Here is a 21,507-nt window from a genome sequence, read left to right on the forward strand (position 1 = left end):
TTAGATATGGAGTTTGCTCTTCAAGAGTAAACTCCTAAGGGAGATTACGGACTTATGACCATATCCCCATGACTTTACGGTCGTAAACTCATGAGTGGTGTGTTCTTGGATGCTTAATGTCCTTACAACACTTGTGGAATTAGGCTAGGTTCAGTTCTAAGGCATTGGAAGGGATTTAATCATCAAATGGACCATTATGGGGAGTTTACGGCAGTAAACATAGAGTTTATGGCCGTAAACTCTTACTTACCCTTTTCTTTTGTGTTTTGGTGGTCCTAGGTTAAGCATAAGTGGTTCTAGTCCAAAGTACAAGCCATGGAAGGAAGTTAGGGCACCATTTGACCACCTTAGAGGAGTTTACGGCCCAGGAACCATTCCTTGGGGGGTTTACGGCTGTAATCTCCTAAGGGGGTGTTTTCTTTCATGATTAAGGTCCGTAACACAATGGTGGTTGATTCTAGACATTATTCCAAGGCTTAGGAGGTGTTTAAGGGGCATTTTAACACCTTAAAAGGTGTTTACGGTCTTAGAAGGAGTGTTTATGGTCCAAGCATGATCTTGGGCCATAAACTCATGTTTACTCCCCAAATGTTATGATTTTGGTGTTCTAAGTCCATTCATGTAAGCCCCTAAGTCATATCTAAGCTCCAGAAGTGGTTTGGAAGGATTTTGGGGCTCCAAAACCCCATTTAAGGGTGTTTGCGGTTTGGGATAGTTCCTGGACCATAAACACATGTTCTTGGTCCTTTTGAATGATTCAAACACGAATTTGAAAGCTAAACATGCTAAACTATAAGCTAGGAAGGATTTACTTACCAAATTGGAGCTTGAATGAGGTGATTTTGGATCAAGGTTTGGATTTGTAGAGAGAGTAGTGAGAGAGAGTGAAAAGCTACTAATGAAGTCTACTCAAATTTATATATGGATTGAGTTTGAGACTCGGTGGAAATCTACCGATACTGACGTTAAACGAGGCTTATGGTCGTACTCGATTTAGTTGTCGTAACCCGACGTAGTTGAAACTAAAATTTTTCCAATTAAAAATTGGGATGTTTTAACGTGTTTCAAATGGGTTTCGACACTCACGAGATTATAATAAAGGTATCAATTTAATTAACTTACCCAAAAGTTAACGGAAAAATTGGAAATACAAACGGTTTTATTAATGGGAACGGGTTACAGTGACGGAATAAATTACGAGTTGTCACACGTTACCCACTCCCGAGGATTGATGACCTCTTCGACCAGCTTCAGGGAGCATCTTGGTTCTCCAAGATTGATCTGCGTTCGGGGTAGCATCAGATGAGGGTCAATGAGGAGGATGTGCAGAAGACCGTGTTTCGGACGCGCTATGGCCATTATGAGTTCGTGGTGATGCCGTTTGGGCTCACCAATGCTCCTGTCGCGTTCATGGACCTCATGAACTGCGTGTGCAGACCGATGCTGGACCGGTCTGTGATAGTTTTCATTGATGACATCTTGGTTTATTCCAACACGCAGGAGGAGCACGAGGGGCATCTACGAGAGGTGTTGGAGACCCTGAGGAGAGAGAGCTTATATGCTAAGTTCTCCAAGTGTGAGTTCTGGTTGCGCGAGGTGCAGTTTCTTGGGCACCTTGTCAACCAGGATGGGATTTCGGTAGATCCAGCCAAGGTAGAGGCCCTGATGAGGTGGGAGGTTCCGAAGTCTCCATCTGAGATTCGGAGTTTTCTAGGGTTAGCAGGGTACTAACGGAGATTCATCCAGGATTTCTCCAAGATAGTTGTACCCTTAACGCGGCTAACGAGGAATGTGACATCCCCAAAATCTCGGCCAGAAAAGACCGATTTTCATTTATGCTTTTAAATATTTTCAGAGTAAATCCTTTTGATTTGAAAGAGTTGCGGAATTTGTTCCCAAAAACAAAACATGATAAAACATTGTTTACCGAAGCATTTCATAAAAGAAATGTATTTTCATTATAATCAAAACTCGGGGTGTCATGTGCCGATACAGACCAATAAGCATAAACGAATACATTACAAGTCATATAACAAATATAAACATATGCAGACTTGTAAACAAAACAACTTGATGGTTCATCCATCTCATGCCCTTCCGCCACTACCTGTAATACAATTTAAAACTGAGTGGGTCAGGCTTGGGAGCCTGGTGAGCATATAGGGTTTTCAACCCACAATAAATATCATATTTAATTTTCACCAACCAACAATAACCCAATTACCCATTCCCGTTATTCTCACTTTAATGTCCCTAAAACAACTAACATAAGGGACCTAGTCTAAGAATATTTCATCGGGGCGACAACACATGCTTCGGGGGTACCTCAGCAATATAAGTCAAATAAGGCAACCATGAGGGGGATGGAGTACAGCGAATGAACACCCAAGTTCATTAACACCTACAGGTGGCGAACCTGCTAATGTTTCCACAAGACTGTCTAGAATAGCCAGTGGTCGTCATCTAAACTCCGCTAGATGACTCAATCAAACAACAACGAGGCCTCTCATTTGTTTATTACACACCAACTATCTACCCATGTTCTACCCAACATATTAGTAGATAAAAATATACATTTGTATACATAGTTTAAAGAAAACCTGTATAACATGCTTTAATCAACACATATATCACACAACAGATGAGGCACACACACACATAACACGTATCTCATAAAGAAATAAGCAGATCTATAAGATAGAAGAGAGTGAATACTCATTCACACATAACACAACCAAATATATACACATAGCACGTATTTTATATATAATACTTCGTATTATTGTATTTGGAAGAAAATAACTACACACTCACTTGATCAGAAGATGATCCGACAGCACTACGGCTTATAGAAGTAGTATTCCTCAGCAGATCTGGAAGATCTCCTCGAAAATCGAACTTCTCGCGGGCAGAGCTTCGACTCGGGAACCGCACTTCTCGGGATCTTCGGGATCTCGGGACTTGCCTCGGGGCTAGAGTATGATACCGGGACTTAGGGATAGCTTCGGGGGTTTTTGCGCAGAGCTTCGACACAAAAATGAGAGGGAATTGGCAAAAATACCCGGAACCCTCACATCCTATTTATAGGAGGCTGGAGCCTCGGAGTACGCGGGGCGTACTGCAGTACGCAGCGCGTACTGCTTCCGAAATCGTCACTGCATGCGTCATCCGAAGTGTTGACACTATGCTGAGTACGCGGTAGCGTACTCTCGTACGCAGGGCGTACTCTGGATCACACCGGTGACTCGCCTTCGGATAATGCTTCCGATTTTGATTTAAATTTAATTACAAAATGATTAATAAACTTCGGAAATTCATAACTTCTTCATACGAACTCCGTTTTCGACGTTCTTTATATCCACGGAAAGGTGAGACCACGCTCTACGACTCTCGTTTAGACTCCGTCGGCTAATTTTGACTTTATTTTTATTAATTATTTTTAATAGGCCGGGACAGAAACTTTCGTTATAAATTCATAACTTCTTCGTTTGACGTCCGTTCTCGCCTAACTTTTTATCGTTTCACTACCAACAAGGAGATCTTCGATTCTCATTTAGATTGCTTCGGCTAACAACCGCTCGATCTCAAATCGAGTAAAACAGGTTGTATACCGCTAAGCCGGGACTTCGATAAATCATAACTTCCTCATACGAAGTCAGATTTGGGCGTTCTATATATATTCGGAAACCTCGTTTCAATTACTACAACATTAACCAAATATATTAAGATTATTTTAAACTTAAATTTCGACGCTTATTTTTATTCTTAATTAATCAAACCACATAATTAAGCAATTAAGCACAAAACACATAATACTCAAATAATACAATCTTAATATTTCAAAACGGGTTACAAAGGTTAACCTAGACCATTACATTGCTAAAAGTGGCAAGCCCGGAAACACAGGCGTTACAAGGAAGGCCGTAGTCTTCCGATGGGGGCGTGAGCAGCAGGCAGTGTTTGAGACGTTGAGGTAGAGATTGTGTGAGGCGCCAATCTTAGCCCTGCCAGATGGCGTGGAGGATTTCGTTGTTTATTGTGACGCGTCCATCTCGGGTCTGGGCGCGGTATTGATGCAGAGAGGGCATGCCATTGCTTATGCCTTGAGGCAGCTGAAGCCTCACGAGGCGAACTACCCAATGCATGATTTGGAGCTGGGGGTTGTGGTATCCGCCCTTAAGATATGGCGTCATTACCTTTATGGGGTTCGCTGTACGATTTACACGGACCATAAGAGCTTGAGGTACCTTATGGACCAGCCGAATCTGAACATGAGACAGCGTCGGTGGCTTGATGTGGTGAAGGATTATGATTGTGAGATCCTTTACCACCCGGGAAAGGCCAATGTGGTGGCCGATGCGCTTAGCCGCAAGGCAGCACCGATCAGGGATGTCTTTGAGGATGACAGTGGTGACTTCGCTGCTGGAGCAGATTCGGGAGGCTCAATAGGAGGCGATGAAGGAGGAACATCGAAAGAGTGAGCGCATAGTGGGTCAGGTTTCCTCCTTCGACTATGACAGCAGGGGATTATTGACATTGCACCGCAGGTTGTGGGTGCCATACCTTAGAGGCGTGCGCCAGATCTTGATGGAGGAGGCGTACAAATCCCAATTCTCCATTCATCCCGGGGCGACGAAGATGTATAGGGATCTTCGTATGGACTATTGGTGGCCCTGCATGAAGCGGGATGTGGTATGGTACGTGGAGCGGTGCTTAACCTGTAGGAAGGTCAAGGCCGAGCATTAGAGACCTCACAGTAAGATGCAGCCGTTGGATATCCCGCTATGGAAATGGGAAGATATTACGATGGATTTTATCACGAAGCTTCCCAGGACCGCGCGAGGAGTGGATTTGATATGGGTTATCATGGACCGATTGACCAAGAGCGCCCATTTTATTCCGATTCAGGAGAGAATCTTAGCCGAAAAGTTGGCCGACATCTATATCAGGGAGATAGTGGCGCGGCACGGGGTGCCAGTGTCAGTGATTTCGGACAGGGATGTGCGTTTTACTTCCAGTTTTTGGAAGAAGTTTCATGACGAGTTGGGCACTCGTCTGCATTTCAGCACTGATTTTCACCGCAAACGGATGGTCAGAGCGAGGTGACCATCCAAACGTTAGAAGATATGTTGTGGTCTTGTGTGCTGGATTTCGGAGGTAGTTGGGATACGTACCTTCCATTGGCGGAGTTCTCGTATAATAATAGCTATCATGCGAGCATCGACTGTCCCCCCTTTGAGATGTTGTATGGAAGGAGGTGCAGGACCCTGATATGTTGGGGAGAGGTTGGCCAGAGGGTCATGGGAAGCACCGAAGTGGTGCTCCAGACGACAGAGAAGATTCAGCAAGTCCAGAGCAGGCTTCAGGCTGCTCAGAGTCGACAGAAAAGTTATGCCGATAAGCGTCGATCAAACCTGGAGTTCCAGGTCGGAGATAGGGTCCTCCTGAAAGTGTCACCCTGGAAAGGTGTCATTCGATTCAGGAAGCGGGGCAAGTTGGGCCCAAGGTATATTGGACCGTTCAGAGTTATAGCCTGGGTGGGCAAGGTGGCATATAGGTTGGATTTGCCAGCCGAACTCAGTCAGATACATAGCACTTTCCATGTCTCTCAGTTGCAGAAGTGTCTGGTGGACGACTCAGCAGTAGTACCCTTGGAGGACATTCAGGTTGATGGCAACCTGAATTACATCGATCGGCCTGTAGCAATCCTCGACCGGAAGTCGAAGGATTTAAGGAACAAGAGGGTGGAACTCGTGAAAGTGCAATGGAAGCACCGGAAGGGATCAGAGTGGACTTGGGAGTCGGTGGAAGAGATGATGGAGCACTACCCCGAGCTGTTTCAAGGACGAGCAGCAGACTTCGAGGACGAAATCTAAAATAAGTGGGGGAGATTTATAGCACATGGTTCTTGGTACGTATTCTTTGTAATTAACTCTTTAAATATTGCATTTTTGGTCTTGGACTCGGCGATTTGAAGGACTAACTTGCCGAGTAGAAGCGGGGTAACACGCGGGGTCTAAGCTGTGGACTCGGCGAGTAGACCCTGTCTGGGCAAAAACCCTAACCTGGGTGTTTGCACCCTATTTAAACGCTCTAACTTGGCCTCCTTTGTCCCTAACACTTCCAGAGAGCTGTAGAGCAACACCCCAGCCCCCATGTTGTTCTTGTGAGTGATTTTGGCTTTGTAAAGGAAGTTTGGAGCTTAGAAGAAGAAGGAGGAGGTTGAAGAGTGCAAGGAGGGGAGGTAGATCCGGAATCTACACTGTGAGAAGCTTTCATTCAGGTAGAAAAGTTCCTACCTTGATCACTAGTTCATTAGATCCCTTTTTGTCCCAAATTGGTGGTTTTCAAGCCCTAAAACCTCAAACTCCATGTGTTTATGCTCTATGTTCTGAAAGGACTTCAGATCCGGACCTTATGGACATCTTAGAAGTGTAAAGTCTCTGTGGTTGAAGTGATTGAGGTCCCTATTGAGTGCATGACCTCATAAAGAGCTTGGAATTGCCTTTTGGAGCTCATAGGGCCATGCATTGACGTAAAGTTTGCAACTTTACGTGATAAGCATGCCCTAAGAGCTTAGATCTATGGTTTGGAACTGTTGCATGTCTCAGATTTTGTCTGTATGGGTGAAGAGTTGAAGGGACTCGGCGAGTTCTAAAAGTGGACTCGACGAGTTCTATGAAGATGGTCTTAGACTCGACGAGTTGGATGAACGACTCGGCGAGTCCTTTGAAGATTGCCTGGTACTCGACGAGTTGTTCTTCAAACTCGGCGAGTCATATGAACTGTTACTAAGTTAAGACGGGTTTAAGTGTAAAAGGTCCAACCCTTCGTGGCTGCACGCGGAATTAGCAATTTAACGTGTAGCAATGGTCCCAGAAACCCAAATCCTCAAGATGGATGCTCTGATGAGGATTTGGAATCGAGTAGGAGATCTGCTCGTAGGACTCGGCGAGTTGTTCTCGGACTCGGCGAGTCAGATTGCGAGTCGGTCCAATCGTCCCAAGTAGTGAGTTGTGGGTGACTCAGTGAGTGGAAGAGGGACTTGATGAGTTAGTATTGGGTTAATAGGAGAGGGACTCGACGAGTCTATGCCATGACTCGGCGAGTCCAGTCAACTGGAAGTTGACTTTGACCAAGGAGTTGACCTTGGACCAGGGGTAGGTCAGTCATTGACCTAAGGGTATTTATGAGTGACTAATCTATGTTATGGATTTATAGTCGGAGGATTACCAGTGCAACAGTCAGACGTCTAGCAAGCAGACTTTTAGCAGCTACTTTCGAGGTGAGTTTCCTTCCAGTAGGAATGGGTCTAAGGCACCAAGGCCGGCCCGTGTAGATGATATGATAGTATCGGAGTGTGGGTAGAGCCCGTATCTCATAGTTGATTTTGATGATGATATATGCTAGTGTGGTAGAAATCTTTATGCTCGTTGTCTGTGTGATACTTGTATGTTATGGTTTAGTAGCTGAGTGTGGGCGAGGCCCATATCTCCCAGATAGCGGAGTGTGGGCGAGGCCCGTATCTCCTAGCTATTCATTATATGATTGTATGGTATGTCGTATTATGGGGGAACTCATTAAGCTTCGTGCTTACAGATTACAGTTTTGTTTTCAGGTACCTCTTCTTCGAAGGGGAAGGAGCTGGCGCGGTAGCGGCACATCATACACGCACATTGTTTTCCGTACCATGAGTTATTCTGGTATTTGTACTCTGATATTATAATTGCTTTTATGTTTTGGTTTTCAGACACGAATTATGTTTATGAAATGATGGGATCAAAGGATGTTTATTCACAAATGTTTTCCAAAGTGTTGATTTAAAAATGAAATTTTTGGTCGTGAAAATTTGGGTCGTTACAGTTTGTGAGTTTTATGAGAGTGAGATAGAAAAAGGGAAAGTGTGGTTGCTTAAGAGTGTAGAACATATAAGCTAGTCATCTTATGGTCCCACAAGTTAGTTTAAGGTACAAGGTCAAGAATATTGTACTTGTGATATCTTAATTGGTTTAAAAAGCTTTTTAAATTTGTAAGCTCAAATCCCGACTTCTAATAATTTTTCTAAAGTTGGCGAATGATATGTCAACGTTTAAGAATTCGAAAAACCCGAACGAAATAATTTTTTGAGTTGTAGAACTCTGGGAAATCGCGTTTGAAGATTTGCATCTAATTGGTCACAAATGCCCGATTTTTCGACTTTTACAAATATTTTTTCTAAAAATATTCCAAGTATGGAATCAAATATTAGACCATAGTCTGAGTTCAAAAACGTTCTCGGAATTTCCATATGAGGTGTACAAGTGCCTCAATTGATCAAAATGATTTATGCAACTCAGGTAAAATCAGTTTTATACCGATTTGGTTTCTTATAACAATTGGATCTTTTTGCATATGAACTCCATTTTGAATGTTCTTTATATTTCCGGGTTTAGGTGAACATGTACTACGAGACTAGAGTATTTGCTTCACTCACAAATGCTTAATACAAATTTTCAGTTTTCCAGACATATTAACTAGGGTTATAGTTTGTGCTTTATGATTCATTTGAGATTTCCCACAACTGGGAATAAAATACTTTTTTCATATCTTATTGTAATAGTAATGACATTATAAATTTACCAAAGTATGTATTAAAACTCAATAGGTTAGGTTACAAAGAGGTTCGCATTGAATTAACTTTTTATAGATTTAGACCTAAATTTCGGGATGTCGCATACTTATACTTGTTGCTTAATGTAAACATACACCGTGTTATCTTAAAAAATAATTAAATTTTATGGGTGTACTTTATGTTGAATAACCGAATGTTATAACCGACTTTCTATATAACTAATTAATGAGGGTATGTTGGAATAAAGAGATGTGTTTATGAGAAATATATATGTTGGATGTTTGTTGGTTTGTTGTCCAACCTCAAAATGAAAGATTGTTGAGTTGTGAAATTTGATTGCATTTTTTGGCCCTGCATCTTATGTAGTTTTAGGTTCGAAATTGAAAACCTAGCTTTATACATAGATCTTGTTGCAATTATAAACCTAATTACAAAAATCAATAAAATCGTTCTCTATTTTATCAATAGACGTAACATAATTATTGTAATCCTCTATATAGCATAAACCTTGTCCGCCATTCAAACTTTTCTTCTCATCTTAGATTATAGGGGTGAGCATTTTAGACCAAACCGAACTGCAAACTGCAAGTTGCAGTTATTCATAAGGAAAAACCGAACTTTGTGGTTTTCTTTCGGTGTGATTTTGTAGTTTTTCTTGTGGTTATTTCGGTGCAGTTTCAATTTTTTTAATCGAAAAATATATTGGTGTGGTTTTGCGGTTAAATTAATACGAATTTTCATGTCCAAAAATAAAACCAACTCGGTCAAAAATGGAACCAAAAGTCGACATCAAAACAATTTAGACTAAAATGGAACCAACTTGGTCCATAACAGTTTAACTTTGTTGAATAAACCACTTCGTTCAAAGGAACAACAATTTAACCAGTCGGCAGAACCAAATCTTTTACGCATAACATCTTTTGCCATGTCCATTTTATAAGTTATATTCCTCATTTTCTGTGGGATAGCCACAACAAATATATGAACAATTTGTCTGTTGTATTTTTTACACATTATCTTTTATTATTTTGTACACACAAACACATATATATATTATTTTAAATCTACTAAATATAATTATTTTATTGTATTCTTTTACATACACCACCTATGATTTCTTAGTTTACACACATATGATTTCACACATACACATAATTTATTCTTTTACACATACACACACACACATATATATATATATATATATATATATATATATATATATATATATATATATATATATATATATATATATATATATAAACTAGAAACAACACTGAACCGAAAACTTTCGGTTTTTGCAAACTTAGAAACCGCAGGTTTTTGTTTTGATTTCGGTATTTCGGTCTCGGTTTTACAAATTTTTTTGCGGTTTTTCGGTTTGCAGTTCGGTTTTTGCTCACCCTTATTAGATTGTGTGTTTGGCAAAAATAGCTGTTAGCTGAAAACTAGTAGCGGGTAGTTGGTAGCATGTAATGTATAATGGGTTGCTGGTAGCGGGAAACTGTAAGTTTTATTTTGTTATATGAGTGTTTTGCCAAAGTAGCTGAAAACTTTTGAAATATATAAAATTACATAAAATGACAATTGATTAAAAATAAATAAATATATAAATATATTTTAAGGGTAATTATAGAAATTGATTTTAAAATCCCAGTAGCGTTTGTTAAACGCTACATGAAGTAACTTTTTGATTTGAAGGGTTTTGTTTAAATTAAAAACTAAATGATTGTATTGCCAAGCAAAGCATTTTATTTAAATTAGAATGTTTTGTCAAAAGCTAAAAGTTAGAAGTTCTTAAACGCTTCGAAAAACTCCGTACCAAACACGTCTATAATGTCTAGATAATAAAAAATGCGGTGGTCACGTATCATCTGATTTAAGAAAAACTAAAGTAAACATAATATAAAAAATTAAAAACGGGGTGACGATCTTACAAAATGTATACAACTGCATATTTCATAAGCTGTTAAAAAAATATTATTGTTATACAAATATATGTATGAGAGTTTGGGGCTTTGGGTTCAATCGGATCCGGCCCATATAGTGGCAACCCGTGATCCATGGTTGGCTCCCGTGATTGGCAGGGGATCCACTCGCATCGCTCCTTTTCTCGCTCTCACCGATTCATCAAACACCACCTGTTTCATTTAACACTCCAAATACGTTAAATCAAAACTATAAAACCCCAACTCCAATGAATCCTATCACCACATTCCCCACTCTCAACCCCACTCACGCGCCACATTTCACCTCACACACACCATGTGGGCCCCACAGCATCAACACGCCACCGCCTGATACGCGCGTGGAGAATCATTCCCTCACGCGCCCTGGAGAATTTTGTTTGCCCTAGTCGCCTGCGAACTCTCCCCTCTCTCTATATCGGGCATCATCATGCTTCATCGTTTCCGCCTCCGATCCCCGTTCTTCGATTCGCATTCGATTGCTGCTATCGTTCGATCCGGATTACGAGGTTCTCTTGATTGGCGCTTTTGATCTTCCCGGTGAGTTTGGAGATCCCTGGTTTTCGGTTTTCATTTAGATCTGTAAATTTATGATTTTTGTGATGTTGAAAGATGCGATTCTTTTGAAATTTGAGTTAGATCTGATGATTTGTTGTATTTTTGGTTGAATTTGCAGAGTCAAAGATGGAACCCATGGATATTGTTGGAAAGGCGAAAGAGGATGCTTCGCTCCCGAAAGGTTTGTTTTATATCTGTAATTTTTTGTACGTATGTGTGATGTCTATTGTCATATTGTATATATGAAGCTTCCATATTTCGGTTGTCCTTGTTGTTTGCTCTGATTTTGTGGTTAATTACCTAATCTCATCAGGTTCACCTCGTGGGTCTGCAGATAGAACTTTTAGGTGCTTTTTGCTTTGTTTTTTTATTTTTATAAATAATCTACACATGGAAACAATCTGATTATTCGGAGGATTTTAGTAATTTAATGTTGGTATCATCTGGTACACGATCTTGGTGTCAGAAAGGGAATCATTCTGACTAATGGATTTATAATTTGATCATTATACAGACACATATACTTGTCTACATGTTATAAATGTCTGTAAGCATGTTCTTGTATGACTCATCTATGGACTATGTGAAAAATTAACTCGTGCCTGTTACAGAGCCAAAAAGATGACTATGGTGTTTTGCTCATTTTGAGCACCCAAAAATTGTGGGGTCTTTTGCATCCCTCTTGTTGGATCTGCTAACATGGGCACTTGTGAATTTTCTTCAAGATTTTAAATTAAAGTTTTCTTTTTTCTACAAAGGTACCATTATTGCATTTGCCTTAAGAAGTTAGTGTCAACTGTTAATTACTTAACTTGTGATGTTTAAACTTTATATATTGTTTTGTTGATCTTTGTTTCATTGTGTTTATCAGATCACTGTTATGTTACTCTACATCTTTTTCTTTTGGCTCAACAATTGCTTTTTGTGGATAAAAGAATAAAGATTGGTTTTGTAAATTAATTGTTATGCTTAGCTATATGCTTTCTTAGTGTTGATATTTTTACTAATGGAAGATTTGAAGATAGTAATGAATATGCATGTGTTATTTTATGTCTGTGTGCATAATCTTACATTGAATTTATGTTTATGTTTTATGCCAGTGTTGTTTATGCCTAAAATCGTATTCATGTCCTCTGCTTTATTGATATCCATTGTGGGCTTGGCCCACTGAGCCACCCAAGTTTTGTAAGGTATCATTATTAACATGCATATTGGAGTTTGAATATTATTTGTAATTGTGTATTTTGGTATAAAATTATTATTCTGCTTTATTACACTGAATAAATGATTACGAATCACTATAAATCTACACGTGCTAATTGCCTTTTTCGTGACTAAAATAACGTGTGTAATCTGTGTTTTAATACTAGCTTTCTTGCTAATGAGAATTATTATTTATATGCAGCTACAATGACTAAAATTATTAAGGAAATGTTGCCTCCAGATGTACGTGTTGCAAGAGATACTCAAGATCTTTTAATTGAGTGCTGTGTAGGTGAGATCCTTATTTTTAAAAAAAAAAAGTTAAAACACATGAAATAGCAATGTACTTTCATTTATTTCTTTATTATAGCATCCAAAGTAAAATGCTGTAATAAGAAGAAATGAAAGTATATTGCTATTTCTTGCATTCAATCCTTTAAAAACAGTTTCTTATAAGGTCATTACTTTTGCAGAATTTATTAATCTGATTTCATCCGAATCAAATGAAGTTTGTAGCAGAGAAGATAAAAGAACAATTGCACCAGAGCATGTTCTCAAAGCACTAGAGGTGAGGTTTGTTGTTTAATTATTTACAATTACACGAATGGTCCCTATGGTTTGGGGTAATTTGCACGTTTGGTCCCTAACTTATTTTTTTAACTCGGAATGTCCATACTGTTTGTTTTTGTTGCGCGCTTGTTCCCTGTCTTACCTAAAAAGACTATTTTGCCCTTGATTTTTTAATTTATTTAAATAAGATGGGGTAGGTAAGGTGAGGTAAGATGAGGTGGAAGTGGGGTTGGGGGTGTGTTTATTTAAATAAATTAAAAAATCAAGGGCAAAATAGTCTTTTTAGGTAAGACAGGGACCAAACGCGCAACAAAAACAAACAGTATGGACATTCCGAGTTAAAAAAATAAGTTAGGGACCAAACATGCAAATTACCCCAAACCACAGGGACCATTTGTGTAATTTACTCTTTTATACATAATCATGATAACTACTATATTTATTATTTAAGATGGAAATGTGTTTCTTAATTCTTATTTATTTATTTATTTACCATTGTTCAGGTTCTTGGTTTTGGGGATTACATAGAAGAAGTTTATGCCGCATATGAACAACACAAACTCGAGACAGTGGTACATATATATATATATATATATATATATATATATATATATATATATATATATATATATATATATATATATATATAATATAAAAATAAAAAAGATAATAAACAAGTGAATGAATATAATAATATAATATATAATATATAATATATAATATATAAATGATTGAACAGGATACAGTACGAGGTGGAAAGTGCACAAATGGAGCTGAGATGACTGAAGAAGAAGCATTAGCAGAACAACAGAGGATGTTTGCAGAGGCACGTGCTAGAATGAATGGTGTTGGTGTTGCTGCAAACGCTCCTCCTAAACAGACTGAAGCTGAGCCAAGTTTAAACAGCTAACTTAGATCACCTCTAAAATTATTCTAGTAGCTTCTTCAGCTTCTTCTCTTCTTCTCTAATCTATCTATCGTATGTACAAAGTCCCTTTGGCTTATTAGTTGCCTGTTACCTCTTTCAATGTTAGTGTAATTTGTACCTCTTTCTCTCCCTATTCATGTCTATATGCTTGCTGATCATTTAGTCAAAGTCATAGCTGTCTCTTATTTGTTAGCCAATCTGCAGCTGAATGGTTTCTTACTTTATTATTGTTGAAAAGGGAAATTAAATACAAGGTTGCTTACATTATTTTCAAGATTTACTGTTTTATCATTTTTATGTTCATGATTTATTTACCGTTTATGTGTTGATTCTACATGGGTATGATGTTACTGGTAAGGTTTTTATATAATTTTAATGTAATGAGCTAAGCGAGTGGTCTATACAATTGTAATGACTTAATGGGTTGAGAGAAAAATAATATAATACAAGACACCAATCTTTTTTATTTACCCTTTTTTCACTTCAAACTTTTCTTACGTGAAATATGAATGTAATTATTTTTCTTGTTAAAAGTTGTGAGCATAAACGGTCTTTTAATCACATTTAAGTGTTTTTTTCCCCAATCTAGGTGGAAATACGGACTATATGTACATATCATTTTATCTATACATGTATTATTATTTATTCAAACATTTAAAATATGTTGTGTTTATTTGTTTGTTTTGCAAGACGTGACATGACAAAATGTTTATATTGTGTTTAACATAAATTGATTTGAGATTAAGGCTTTTTCGAGTTTTTAAGTTATGTTTGTCAAACTGAAAGATAGCTTATAAACTAGTTTAAAAAAAAAAAATTATTCAGATTACTGTTTCAATGAGTTTATTGCATTTTTCAGAATTATTACAAATGCATCCTTTTACTAAAAATTAAAAAAAAAAACTTAATCTTTTAGATGTATTTTTATCTTCATTTTACATATTTTAACTTAGCTAATCAATTAGTTTTTGATAAACATTATTTTTTATCGGTTGAACCTAGAGTAATGTTATTAGGACCTTTTGTCAAATCCATAAAATTGAAAAATGTCAACTTTGGAGAATGTCTTTCTTTTTCTCATCATTCAATACTCATGTTTAGTGTACCAAATAATATTTCTTGGATGTTTCGATTACATTTTGCATGTAAAATTATAGATACAAGGATATAAGAATCATGTAAGTACTGAAAAATCATATTCAAAATGGTGAATTTTTAATTTCATGTTCATTATTGGTAATTGTAGGTGATTTAATATAAGTTATTGTATGTTTCAATAGGCCCAACTTTTTACTTGGTTTCTTGAACATCACATGATCTACTTTACCATTAACTTCCTTTATTGATTCGTTAGCTTCTTTACGCTTCTAAGTGTTATTGATAACATCTTTAGCTGTTCATATTAGTAGTAGCCATATCCATGTGTTCCATTGTTATTGTTGCATGTTCATTAATCTTCAGCAATTTAAAAAAATTCCATACATATATCGTGTCCTTTTATTTAATGCTAACTAGTGCTGGTGTGTTTCCTTCTAGTTCTAGACATATTGAAATGATTCATACTTTTTTTTTTTTTTTTTTTTTTTTTTTTTTTTTTTTTTTTTTTTTTTTTTAACGTAATGCCAAAAACGACCTAACATAGGAAATTCCGACTTTTCTTAGTCTTAATTTTATTTCTTGAGATTTGTCCACATTTATTCTTCTTCTTTCAGTTGTCAAATAGCATTAATTTGTCGAATATTTTTTTAAATATTATTTATCAAGACACGTTAATGGATATTTTACTTTGTCTATAGTTAAAAACGAAAGAATATTTAACCTACGTAATTTTATGCCCAATATGCATCTTTATTAATGCACAATTAAAGGGTGGGCTATAGCCATTTTTTTATTCAAAGCGTAACATTTGTCCATCTTAGGTCATTAAATTTTTTTTTTTACACTCAGTCCACTATTTTAACAACCTTTTTACTCACATTATATGTCTAACAACCTTTTTACTCACATTATATGTTGAAAACAACTGATACAAATTGGTTGATGATTTTAATGTTATCAATACAATGTAATTGAGATTTTATTCGTGACATGCTGAGTTCCATTTGATTTTATTTCGAGACACAATGTGTGGATCGCACATTTAGATAACTAAAGAAGACTTGGGAACATAGGGGTTTGGGTGCAATGCCCCTAGTGAGGTTCCAAGGGGCATCACCTACTCCTGGCGGGGGTCCGCTGAAAAATAATCCATATAGGAAAAATATGCCTAGCTAGATTTTCTATCCCAAAACCCAATATTTGCGTCCACTGAAAAAAGAGACTTTGTTTCCCTTATTAACTGTCGTCTTCATGTAAATGAAGACTTGAACGTTGCAAGAGATATATGACAAGAAATTTGTTTATTCTTCTTTTTTCTGCATAATGTGTCTCAAGAACACAAGAGAAACAAATTACTATGTGTTTTTGGATTTGAATTACGCCTATTAATTTAAATCGATTTTCATGTATTATCCCAAATCAGCATTTTGTGGCACCCTAGAAAAATTGTTCGAAATCATAGATTTCGGAAAGTGTTTCTCACACATGATCATTAAATTATCCAAGTGTTTATATTGATATTCGAAACCCAAAATCTAACACAAACCGACCAATCTATTGACGATTCTAGTAGATCGATTTGAGTTACCTGATTAACTTTTTAAGAGATAATGTCGTATGTTTCCCTTACTAAGGGAGTTCCCCTAAACCCTCCAATATCTAATTTCTTTCCTCTTTTCACGGTTCTTCAACACGTTCGCACCGTCGGTTGCCGCTAGTCTCTGATCAAGAAGAAGCTCTCATATTGTGTTTCAAGGCTTTAAGTACATAATATATCCTATCTTGTTCATGTGCTTTTAGGTCTTTAAATCTTTAATTCCAAACATGAGATGAGCTTTTTCTATTTTTTTTTTAATTATTTACATCGTTGTATGAATGTTGATGTTATTGTTAGCATAATAAAGTATTTTGAGCTTATATTTATGTTGGGCCTTTCGTTTAGTATTTTAGCTTGGTTAACTTTAAATAGCTACTTATTTACATTTATTTGTATTTACGCTTTAGACTTGATAATGAAAACCTAGACGTTTTCTTTCTAAATTATCATTAGTTTTCATGGTATCAAAGAGCTATCTATTTTTTTGGATTTTATGGTTATAGATGGATTTTTCCATGTTCGCTGAAAGATAAAAAAAAAATCAGAGCTGCCCATTGGCTTGTCACTGTTCATCTAGAAATGTTGTTTTGCTGATGATACCGATGACGCATTTGGTCACTGTTCATCAATGTTTGTTAGGCGTGTCAGACCCAACAAATAAAGGGGTACAAATGACTCCAAAAACACTGTTACTTTGCACTAAAAACGTAATACACGGTAAGCAGTGTCGATCCACAGAGACACGTGACAAATGCTTATACCTTTTTGCGCAAGGTACAATATGATCACAAAAGAGGGGGATTTAAATGCAATGATTCAAATAAGAGCTAATTTAATGAGTAAGCAGTTGATTAAGTGAAATAAATTCAAGATTTGTAAGTACTCCAACTCTATGCAAGACAAATTACCAATGTGATTCCATGGATGACAAGATATTTGTTTAATTCTATCTAAGTTGGTACTTGAAAGTGTTAACAAGCTCTAACACTTCCTATTCACCACAATAATTAACCAAAACAAGCTCTTTGATTAATCCTAACCTTACTAACCTAATCTAAACAAGCTCTTAGAATTAGATTGAAAGGTTGCTTTAAACTTTATGTGAATGTTCCCAACAACACTCAATACTCCTCACAAGCTCGGGAGTGTAAAAGTGTGTGAAAAGATTTACACTAAATTCATTAAATTGAAATCAAATTAGTGCTTGTTACCTAGTCTAATTTACAAAACAATTACGGATTTTGCAATTTGATAACTTGAATGATCTAACCCTAATTCAAATGGCCAATAAGAATCACAATTAGAATCAAACATTCGATTGAGACAAAATCAAATTCACTAGATAGAAAATTGAAAGCAAACATCAAGTCATATGATTGAAATCACATCCAAATGTCAAGACATAAAGTTGGAGAAACTAGGGTTCTAGCCACTCATGACTAGAACAAGATCACAAATCTAGAAAATGAAATTAAAGTTCTTACAAATTGAAATCAAATGTTCCCAAGTGTTAATCAACTCCAAAATCCTCAAGAAAATCGCCTTCTTTGCTCCCAAAATCGACCCCCTAAGTAAAAAGTCGGTTCCCCCCTTTAAGAATGGTGAAAAACTGCTTAAAAACCCACGTTTACGTTTACACGGCCCGCGTAAATTAACACTGTCATTTACACGGCCCGCGTAAATGCAAAAATATACATGGCCATGTAAATCTCTGTAAACCCAAAATCTTCATTTCTTTGATATCTTGCTCCTGGGTGCTCCGCAAGTCCTGAAATTTTGTCCGCAACTTTTATTTACCTCCTCCAACAATATCCTACCTCCAAAAGTCCCTAAAATATCACAAAAGTATTTGAATGAAATTGCCTCATGAAAAATCCCGAAAAACATGCAAAATGCATGAGTTTAAGCCTATGTCACACCCCAAAATCAAGAACGGCGGAAACGTTCCGGGTTGGAGGACGTCATGTGAAGTATCATAACAGTGTAAAGTAGTAAACAAGCAACAACATCATCCATTGCATTAAAAGTAAAGTTTTAATACATGTGTGTTCTTTCATTATAATAAGACACTAAAATATGTAATCAAAATAAAAGACGAGTCTTATCTGTGCTCCGTCTTCTCAAAACCTGGCCATTGTACCTGTCTACTGATGACCTGATGATACAAGTTATTTTGAAAGCGAGTATCAGCGTAAAGCTGGTGAATTCATAAGTATTTAAGTGTCATTGCCTTGTTTTGGAAGGCTGTTGTGAATGCCATGTAAATCTTTGAATGAAACATTTGATATAAGTATGAAAACCCTAGAAAATCCCATATTTCCTACTAGTATAAAGTGTAGTCTTCTACCAAGACCCGAATGTTTTGCTATAACAATGATAGTTTTTCCCTCTTTTTGACTATTACTAACAGTACTTAGTCTAACTCATCGTTTATGTGAATGTATCACAAAATAAAGTAATAGGAAAATTATAGTCATGTAAGTGTTATCCTTTTGTAGTAGGATCAACTCGACATCGCGACTGCCGAAAGGTATAACCTTGAACATCCGTAGATTGTTCATTTTCATCTTTAGCTGGCAGCAGGTTTAAGGAATGGTTAGTCCCGTAAAGGTACTCCTACTATAAGTATTAACCGTAGACATCCGTAGATGTTCATTACCTCTGTTGCTAACAGGTGGGTTCCGGAATGGTTAGACCCATCTAGTTATCCTTTTGCATTAGGATAGGCAGAACAATTTACATGTATGGTATGTACTAGTAACTCATCGTATAGAATCTAGGTACAAGTATCCATGTAAGTGTATACAAATAAATGTACATATATGTAAATGTATTCATGTAAGCGTATAGATGTAGACATATTCATGTAACATGTATGTATAGTGTAGACTCATGAATGAACTGACTCTGGTGTAATTCCTTGTAATAGGAATAATGTTTTGTATCTCCTAACTATCCCTATAATAGTTAACTAGAAGGTAATTGTTTGTCCAAGCAGGTTTATACACCCTTGCTAAACAAGAGTGTGGGAAACTGAATGAAGGATGAAAGCTATCATATCAATACATATATAAGAACATAAGTGTATAGATATAGTTTTGTTTAAGAAGATGAGAATGGTTTTGTAAGACATTTAAGAGTTTTGAACAATAATTATCGATGACTTGATGTCATTTTAATAAACATTTCACAAGTAATACATTTGATAACAAGGTATTTTTAAGATAGAAAACCATTTCATACATCACATTTTGAAGCATGTGAAATCAATTGGATGAAAACACAATTATAAATCACATGTGATTGATTCTATAGCATGATGTTTTCTACTTGTATTCCTCCCCCCATTAAAGCATTTAAAATCATTTAAAACATTGATTAAGGGGTATGAACTCACCTGTAGATGGTGGTTTGAATGAACTGAACGGTGTAGGATTACTAAGTGTTAAGTGAAAACTTGTACACACGTTATGATCCTAATGAACACATAATCACACATATATGCACCCAATTAGTCTTAAACTACTAATTGAAAATGTTAAGACATCCTAGAACATGATAAAAAATTTATATAAGTGTTATAAGCCTTAAGGATTGCATCTAAGTTGTTGTAGGACAAGGCTAGTGTGTTTAGGGTTCCAAAGGACCCCATTCTTGAGTTTACTCTTCAATGCCATAACTACAAGAAGTTTATGGTCGTAAACCCTTGAGTTTACGGCCGTAAGCTCCTAATCTTAGGTTTATTTGGTGTTTTGAAGTGTTACATGATCCCTAGAAGCAATTCTACTTGATGGTTTAATCCTTGGAAGGGTTTAGGGCATTAATACACTCCTTTGAGGAGTTCACGGACCAAGGACCAAAACCCTTAGAGATTACGGTCGTAATCTCTCCTTGGGATGGGTTTTTGATGATTTAAAGTCCCTAAATTAACTAGGAGTAAATCAAGGCTATTGTCCAAGGCTTTATGAGGCTTTAGAGTACCTTTTGGCCCTTGAGTTTGGAGTTCACGGTCCAAGAACTTCTTGGGCCGTGAACACCTTACTCTTGGTGTTCTTGGGTGCACTCATTTGTCCCTTATAAAAGGGTTTACGGTCCAAGATGTTCTTGGGCGGTAAACTCTTAAATGTCGTTGTTTTGATATGATTTCTATGTTATTATGAACATAAGAAGCTCTATAATACAACTAGATGGAAGCACTTACGTTTCGGAACGAAAGTCCGAAGATCCGTGAGAGAGAATTCTGCTTTTCTCTAGATGGAAATGCAACTAATGAATAAATATGGCTCAGAATCCTATATATACTCCTGGGATCTTTGGCAGAAAATATTTTATTCATGAAATGAACTCTAATATCATAGAGTTTTGAAATAACAGGGTTGCACAAAACCCTAGTGCATCCTCTCTCCTGATATCTCTTTGAGATTAAACCCTGAAATACTCAAACTTATACTGAAAAGTCTGAAAATTTACTGCAACTGTTCTAACTTCTATTGACTTGATATTGTTTGTACAGAATGGAAATTTCGGGTAGTCACATCATCCCCCCGTTAGATGGAATTTTGTCTGAAATTAGAATTTAAGAAAATAAGAAGTTACAAATAACTAAGCAAAAAGATGAGGATATTTCAGTTTCATCTGATCCTCTCGTTCCCAAGTGAATTCAGATCCTCGTTTGGCGTTCCAGCGAACCTTCACTATCGGGATACGGCTCTGCTTTGTTTGCTTGACCTCTCGGTCCATGATCTCTACTGGTTCCTCCACGAAGTCGAGGCTCTCGTTGATCTCGATCTTGTCGAGTGGAATAACAAGAGTCTCGTCGGACATACACTTTTTCAAGTTCGATACGTGGAAGGTAGAATGTACGTTACTGAGTTCGCGCAGTAAGTTAAGTTTGTAAGCTACTGGGCCGATTCTTGCGAGAATCTCGAAAGGCCCAATGTACCTTGGATTTAGCTTTCCATGCTTTCCGAAGCATATC

At 37.0% G+C, this 21,507-nt stretch overlaps 1 protein-coding gene across 2 annotated transcripts; it reads left to right on the forward strand.

Moving 5' to 3' along the window:
• The first annotated feature begins 10,762 nt into the window (after positions 1-10,762).
• Positions 10,763-14,108, forward strand: LOC111895873 (protein Dr1 homolog). 2 transcript variants are annotated; one of them, XM_023891928.3, is made up of 7 exons: positions 10,763-11,115; positions 11,252-11,314; positions 12,234-12,323; positions 12,539-12,628; positions 12,810-12,904; positions 13,410-13,478; positions 13,646-14,108. In XM_023891928.3, exons 4-7 carry the CDS (start codon positions 12,544-12,546, stop codon positions 13,814-13,816), a joined length of 420 nt encoding a protein of 139 aa, XP_023747696.1. In that variant the 5' UTR covers positions 10,763-11,115; positions 11,252-11,314; positions 12,234-12,323; positions 12,539-12,543; the 3' UTR covers positions 13,817-14,108. The 2 variants fall into 2 exon arrangements, with proteins under 2 accessions (XP_023747696.1, XP_023747695.1); XM_023891927.3 differs by lacking the exon at positions 12,234-12,323 and having other exon boundaries at positions 10,766-11,115.
• The last annotated feature ends 7,399 nt before the right edge of the window (positions 14,109-21,507 follow it).

The sequence above is a fragment of the Lactuca sativa genome, chromosome 4 (genome assembly GCF_002870075.4).
Source record: "Lactuca sativa cultivar Salinas chromosome 4, Lsat_Salinas_v11, whole genome shotgun sequence".
NCBI lineage: Eukaryota > Viridiplantae > Streptophyta > Magnoliopsida > Asterales > Asteraceae > Lactuca > Lactuca sativa.

Coding starts and splice junctions, on each gene's coding strand:
- LOC111895873 (XM_023891927.3), top strand. CDS start 11,260: ATGGAACCCATGGATATTGTTGGAAAGGCGAAAGAGGATGCTTCGCTC. Junction 11,315..12,538: donor GGATGCTTCGCTCCCGAAAG/GTTTGTTTTATA, acceptor ATTTATATGCAG/CTACAATGACTAAAATTATT. Junction 12,629..12,809: donor TTTAATTGAGTGCTGTGTAG/GTGAGATCCTTA, acceptor TTACTTTTGCAG/AATTTATTAATCTGATTTCA.